The 7,648-nt window shown below is 38.4% G+C and overlaps 1 protein-coding gene across 1 annotated transcript in view; it reads left to right on the top strand.

The window, feature by feature from the left end:
- Window positions 1–6,936, top strand: part of OPRK1 (opioid receptor kappa 1) — a 53,274-nt gene extending 46,338 nt beyond the window's left edge. Inside the window, exon 3 of the mRNA XM_007952206.2 lies at window positions 6,404–6,936. Coding sequence (XP_007950397.1) covers window positions 6,404–6,936 — 533 coding nt within the window. The remainder of the gene's footprint in view (window positions 1–6,403) is intronic.
- The last annotated feature ends 712 nt before the right edge of the window (window positions 6,937–7,648 follow it).

Below are 7,648 nucleotides of genomic sequence, written 5' to 3'. Positions count from 1 at the left end.
TTCTTTGAAGATACCTAAAGATAATTCTTTTGAATTCCTTATCAGAGAGTTCCAATGCTGCTTCTTCCTCAGGGATGTGTTCTGGGTCTGCATCCTGCTCCCTTGTTTCTGCCACTTTATCCTGCTTCTTTGTGTGGACTGTCATGGTCTGTTGTCTCCGAGACAGCGTGGTGTTTTTGTATTTAGATCTCTGTAACTGTTTGTGAAGAGCAACCAAGGGTGTTCCAGGCTCTCTTTGGTGGTTTTTTAGCATTGGCCCATTGGTGGAGAAGGAGGAAGTGGCTCTCACTCAGTAAGTGAAGTTGCAGGAAGTGTGGGTGTAGTTGTGCCTTATGAGGACTGTTGTTGTGTCCCACTCAGTTAGACGCAAATTACAAATGAATAACCATCAAAAAACTAAAAGCCAATGGATGAAAAATACACCATGTAATCACACAGGAACAGTAACAAAAAAAAAAGAGAAATGGGAAAAAAGAAGAAAAACAAGCAAATCTGTAATATCTGGGGATAGGGCAGTAAGAAGAAAAAAAAATAGGGAAGGAGAATAATAAATGAAGAAAAAAATAGGAAGAATGCAAAAAGAAAAACAAGGAATGGGGTTAGTCACAAGAAAAAAAAAGTGGGGGAGAAAAAACCTTAAACTTGTGGGAGGGGGCAGAATTTCAACCAGGCACAGGGAAAAGAAAAAATGCTGAAAACTAGAAACTGGTAGAAGATTAAGAGCAATAATAGAAAGGACAAAAGTATTGGTAATATTATTTGGTTTGAAACGGACAAATACAAGCAAACTAATTACCAGGAAAAAGAAAGTGAAAAAGAAAAAAAATTAAAATTAAAAAAAAAAAATTAGTGAATGACTGAGTATGGCACCCAGGCTCCGTCTGAGCACACAGACTGTGATGGAGTTCCTGTGGGCCCAGAAGGTAGTTGGGAGTGGGGATGGCCACACCTCTGTTCACCAAGCAGGTATAGGGTGTCGTACCTTTTCAGTTTTGTAGGCCCCAAGTGTCCTTGGGGTTGCTGGAAAGTAGAACGTGTTCTTAAGCCCCAGAAATCTGTGAGAGCGCGGTGTCTTTGAATATCCAAAATAGTCAAGCCGCTTTTTCAACCTACAAAATGGCAGCATCCTCCGAACCAGCAGAAGTCCACAGCTCAGCCCACCTTTCTCTTCACCTTCTCCGTTTGTTCCCCAGCCACTGTGCACAGTCCTCCATGCAGTCCCTGGCTAGCAGGGGGATTTTTAGGTTAATTCTTAAGCCCTACCACCACAGGATTTCTGCACAAGCACTGTCTCTTTAAATATCCAAAATAGTCAAGCCACTTTTTAAACCTACAAAATGGTGGCATCCTCCGGACCAGCAAAAGTCCACAACCTAGCCCACCTTTCTCTTCACCTTCTCTGTTTGTTCCCCAGCCATGGTACACAGTCCATGCAGTCCCTGGCTAGCAGGGTGATTTTTAGGTTAATTCTTAGGTCCTACCACCACTCGGGAATCTCCAAGCCATCTGTGCTGTTTGTTCCATCAGGGTTGCTCAGTTGGCTGCCAGACCGCAGCTCCGTGCGTCTCCTTTTTTGGTATTTTCACACAAATTCTTCTGGTAGTTGGGGTTTAGTCCACTTCTGTATCCTTCCCTTCAAGGCTCAGGGGTCCAAGATTATCTTCTGTGTCTGTGTTAATTGGTTTCCCTTTTCTTTGCTGAAGAGGGTCTGTGCAGTCCTTCTGTCTAGTCCACCATCTTGCCACTCTAGAATTTCTTTAAAAAAGCAACATATCCTTTTTGAGGAACATAATTCAGTCCATAACACTCATTGAAAGCAATCAGGCATTCATTGTTTTAGCACACACCCACCTGGACAAAAACGTTTCAGCTAATGTTTCTGAGTTTAAGATATTTCTGTCTGGTGGAGAACTTTAGAGTCAAACTACCCATGGTAAAATCCTGGGCATTTTCCCTTTGGAGAAATTTCCTTGTGTCTCCATTTCCTTATTTGCCAAATCAAGGTAAAAATACTGTTTATCTCCTAAAGTGTCTTGTGGATCTAAAGAGGGAATACCTGCCTAGCTTAAAGCAGTGTCTCATACCTAGTAAGCATTCAATAAATGTCATTTATTGTCATTGCCCAACATAGTGAGTTTCACAGGTCCTTCTTCATTACTTAAGTTTATTAACAGCTGTAGGGTAACCATCAATACTGGGAGTGGTTGTATCTGCTACATTTTTTACTTTGTAAACATAAGGAGTTGAATAGAATATTTTACACACTATACATGTGTGTATTATTTATTTCTGGAGTTCAGAGTCTGCTTGCTCTTATTATTATAGTTGTTGTTTGTTGCTTTTAAGTTAGCTCTGATTCATAGTGACCCTATGTATGAGTGAGGTATTGCCCAGTCCTGCACCATCTTCATGGTTATTGGTATGTTTGAATGCATTGTTGCGGTCACTATGGTTTTTGAGTGCCTTCAGAACTCATATCCCAGGATTATATTGAACATTATTCTGCTGTAATCCATAGCTTTTCACTGGCTGAATTTTGGAAGCAGATAGCTAGCCCTTTCTTCCTAGCCTGTCTTAGTCTGGAAGTACTATTGAAATCTGTCCACCATAATGACCCTGTTGATATTTGAAATACTGACAGCATAGCTTCCAGCATCACAGCAATAGATAAGCCACTATTTCTAACAAACTGACAGATGGGTGGTAATTTATTATAATAGTCTAGAATTATTACAATAGCTACAAGCAGAAACACTTATTCATAACAAAAAAAATATTCCTCTGGAAAGTCTTAGTTTAAATATTAGAACTAATCTTTAATTACAACTGTGAGATGTTGGGATATGTCCCAACTGTTTCCCTCTACTTGACTGCACTGACATCTTGGTGGGTGTAAAAGGAAAAAGAAAGAGCTCTTTTTGTAACTGAGCCTACTGTATGAATAATTCAAAATTAAAAAGACCCTTATTCCATGAAGTAGTACATTTTATAAAAAGAATTGTTTGATTTGAATTTCCTTGAATATTGCATCTATACTCCCATCTCACTTCAATTGTGTAAGTTCAACTTCACTGGCATTTCTTAAGCTATTTCCAATTTTGTAGCTGAATGGTTTCTAAAGTCTTGTCAAAATATCTGTCATTGATTATCTCATTTATTCATCAGATATTTACTGAGCTCCTACTACATTCAAAATAATTTGTTCAAGAAGAAACTTACCCTCAGGATTAAAAGACTTATTGAAATTCAATATCAGTCATTATGAAGTCTTTCTTAGTGCAGCAGGCTACTCATCACCGATAACTACTATGGCCAGGTCATATTCTCAAGAATTTGGGATTCACATGGTATTCAAATGTCCATTTATTTAACAGTTTATTCATTTGAAGCACTGTATGATCCAGACACTATTTTAGGTGCTAGGAATTAAATGTTGACTAAGACAGACTAGGTCCCTATTCTGAAGGATGACATTTTGGCTGAAGAGAAAAACATTAGGCAAGGTAACAAATAGGACAATTACAGACTAGAATAACTGCTATCTAGAAAATAAATGGAATCTCAGCCTGGTGCAGATGGTTTATGTGCTTGGCTGCTAACTGAAAGATTGGAGGGTTGAGTTTACCCAGGTGCACCTCAGAAGAAAGGCCTGGTGCACTACTTAGGGCTGGGCATGGTAAATGGGGAGTGAAACTAAATGTACATGTAACATTGGATGTAAAGCAAATTCTTAAAATAAAAATAAAACCCTGTGGATCTCATTTCTACTCTGACACACATGGGGTCTCCATGAGTCATAATGAACTTAGTAGTGACTAGTTTGTTAGGTTTTTGCTTCAGAAAGTAGGTAAAGTGTATATAATGTAGTATAACTTGCAGAGGGGTGGACTACTTTAAATAAACATTTATCTAAACTACTGTGAAGTAACATTTTAATTAAGACCAACCACAAAAAAGAGACAAAGTTGGAATATACAAAAGTTAAGCAGAAAAAAAAAAGTTTCTTTCTCTCAAAAAAGAAAAAGAAAAAAAAAAAAAAAAACCTCACTGCTGTCCAACTTGTAGCGACCTCTCCTTGGGTTTCTGAGGAAGTGTCACTATGGAAGGAGATTGCCCAATCTTTGTTCTGAGGAGTGGCTAGTGGGTTTGAATCACCAGCGTTCTGGTTAGCAGTCAAATGCCTTAGGCACTATGCCAACCAGAGCTCCCTCTTACTCTCAAGGAAGCTGTATTCTACAGATAAATCAAAACTCATAATATTTACATTAAACATGGATTTTTGCATCAAAAAATTTAATAAATCCTTTTTTCTTCTGTAATTATAGTGGTGATTTAAAAATGATTTTAAATGTAATCATTCCCATTAACAGTAATACTTTCATTAACACTAAAGCAAAAGTTAAAACGTGTGTTTGTTTGTTTTCAATAGCAGTCTACATAGTAATAGTGCTTTGGACAAAGATTTTTTAAAGAATCAAAAATTAGAAGCTGATCAGGGAGCTTTCATTTGCTACTCAAATGTTTAAGCTGGTATTTAATTAATAAAATAAATGCTCCAAGATTATTGGTGTTGTGTGCCATTGAGTTGATATTGACTCATAGCAATCCTACAGGATAAATTGGAACTGCCTAATAAGTGGTGTATTGGTTATTAAAGCATTAGACTATTAACCAAAAGGTTGGCAATTTGAACCCACCAGCTGCTCTGTGGGAGAAAGATATGTCAGTCTGTTTCCTTAAAGATTTACAACCTTGGAAACCTATGGGGGCAGTTCTATAAGGTCTCTATGAGTCAGAACCAACTTGATGGCAGTAGATTTGGTTTTTGGAATCTTTACAGGAGCAGATAGCCAGGTCTTTTCTTCCACAGAGCCACTGGGTAGGTTTGAACCTCCAGACTTTTGGTTGGCAGCTGCGTGCTCAACAATAACAACACCAGGGCTCCTTACTCTAAAATAATGGTCTCTATTCATTGCCCAAAGTGTTTTAGAAAATATCATTAATATGGGCTTTTCACCATTTCAGAGCTCTGGTAGCATAGTGCCTAAAGCATTTGACTGCTAAACAGAAGGCTGGAGGTTCAAATCTATCAGCCACTCCTTGGAAGGAAGGTTGGGCAATCTACTTCTGTAGTGACACCACCTCAGAAACCCAAGAAGGAGTCGCTATGAGTTGGATCCGACTCAATTGGCAGTGCATGCATTTATTTTACCATTTAAAAATATTATTCTTGTAGTATTTGTGAAGCAGACTTTTCTAATGTCAGGAGAAAATATTTTCATTATAAAAATTACACCCATATTATTGCTCATGATGGCTTTATTTGTGAAGAAGGATAGACCAAAGGGAGTGTTGTCTGCCCTGTGTAGCTGACTGCCCAGAGGTAAGAGGAAGAGTATGGGCTGGTTGATGTTTGGAGAAAAGAATTCCCTGGAAAGAGGGAGGTTGGGCCTCCAGGGAAAAACATCTTAAAAGTTACTAATCTTGGGTTCTTGGTCTTCATTGTGTTAAGGTCACTCCAAAGAGAAGACTATCCAACAAACATAAGCAGAGTTAAATATATATATATATATATATATATATATATATAAAGTAAGTAGAAAAAAGTAGCTGGTATGTCTGAATTACTTAGTTGGTATTGGTAAAAATGAAAATTGTGCTAGGTTTATTCATAATTCTTTTGATAGAGATCATTCTGTTCCCCCTCTTCCTCCCTCTTCTTCTCCTCCCCTTTTTCTTTCCTTCTTTTTTTCCTTCTCCTTCAGCAGTTTTAATCATGCTTCCATAATGTACTTAATCACAATGAGCATCATTGGTTCCATTAAGTCACAGTACTTGGGGCATAGTTATGTAAATTTTATATTAATTTTTGTTGATTCACATAATGATTTCTAGTAAGCCTTTTAATTTTCTTTTTTTTTCACAAAAGTTGGCTCTTGTTAAATTCAATGGCTAGGTTGGAAGTATTTAGTTATATATTGCAAACAACTACTAATTTTTATTGCCAGAGCTTTAGGTCTGATAGAGCTGTTAATAAGTGAAAATATGAATAAGTGCTCATGCTATAAATGGACAATTTAGCTCTTCTGAAAACCGTCAATATCAAACCAGCTTCTGAAATTAGATAATTCATATTGTCAGCTAATTTTACTAATTTATTCCATAGCATATGCATGTTGTCAATAAACAGAGACTTTTGAGCTTCATTGTTCTATACAAAAAGATGTAATATAATATTCATTTATAATTTGATGATCTGCTTAAATTAATATCATCTCCCCATAAATGGGCCTTTGTAACCAAAGGTGTCAAAACCCACATTAAAACATGTTGCAGCCATGTTAATAACACTAATGGATTTGTGTGTGTGTGTGGTTTTGTTGGTGTTGGTCACTTCTTCCAGATGTGGATGTTATCGAGTGCTCCTTGCAGTTCCCAGATGATGACTATTCCTGGTGGGACCTCTTCATGAAGCTCTGCGTCTTTGTCTTTGCTTTTGTGATCCCTGTCCTCATCATCATCGTCTGCTACACCCTGATGATCCTACGCCTGAAGAACGTACGACTTCTCTCTGGCTCCCGAGAGAAGGATCGCAACCTCCGCCGGATCACCAGGTTGGTCCTGGTGGTGGTGGCTGTCTTCGTAGTCTGCTGGACCCCTATTCATATCTTCATCCTCGTGGAGGCTCTGGGAAGTACCTCCCACAGCACTGCGGCTCTCTCCAGCTACTACTTCTGCATTGCCTTGGGCTATACCAACAGCAGCCTGAACCCCATTCTCTATGCCTTCCTTGATGAGAACTTCAAGCGGTGTTTCCGGGATTTCTGCTTTCCCATAAAGATGAGGCTGGAGCGCCAAAGCACTAGTCGAGTGAGAAATACAGTTCAGGATCCTGCTTACATGCAGGATGTGGATGGGATAAATAAGCCAGTATGACTAGTCGTGGAGATGTCCTCATATAATTCTACAGAAAGGGAAGAGTTCAATGATCTAGGCTCAACTCAGATTACAACCTCAGTCTGAGATAGAGAGGGGATTTTTAACAAACTTTAGAAATCTTATGGTATGAAGTCAGCTCTGGGTAGCCCGGGTGAGTGGAAGGCCAGAGGGACTGAAACAAAAGATTGACCAAGCAAGTGCAAGCCCTTTCTAGGGTAGGAAAGCAAGTCTGACTCCAAGTTCTTAGTGAACAAAGAAACAAACCTTTTCATTCTAGCTACATAGCTCTGATTCAGCACCCTTCTGCTGTGGCCTTCATATGCAGTGTGGTTTCTAAAGCTCTGTTTAGAAAAAGACAAAGAAAACATTGGTTTCAGAGCTTACTGAACATCCAAATGAGATGCTGTACATTGACTACAGCAACCTTAGAAGAGTGATAACTATTTCTGGAGCTTTGCCCAGATTTATACTCTTTGGGCTAGCATTCCATGTAGCTGTGTGTGGAAAATTCCAGTTTACATGCATCTGGGACCCACAACTGAGATGTCTGATGTTCCTGTGTAATAGAACATTATCTTGATATTGATGAAACTATTTACACATGTTAAAGTTGATTTCTAACAGTTTACTTTTTTGATAACTACTGATTTTTTAGCATGTTATTCTCATAAATAATCTCCTGAAAAAGCATGTCCAAATGTCAAATAAC

The sequence above is a fragment of the Orycteropus afer genome, unplaced genomic scaffold (assembly GCF_000298275.1).
Source record: "Orycteropus afer afer isolate SDZICR_OR568_19922 unplaced genomic scaffold, OryAfe1.0 scaffold00329, whole genome shotgun sequence".
Lineage (NCBI taxonomy): Eukaryota > Metazoa > Chordata > Mammalia > Tubulidentata > Orycteropodidae > Orycteropus > Orycteropus afer.
This window is presented reverse-complemented; position numbering and strand designations above follow the sequence as displayed.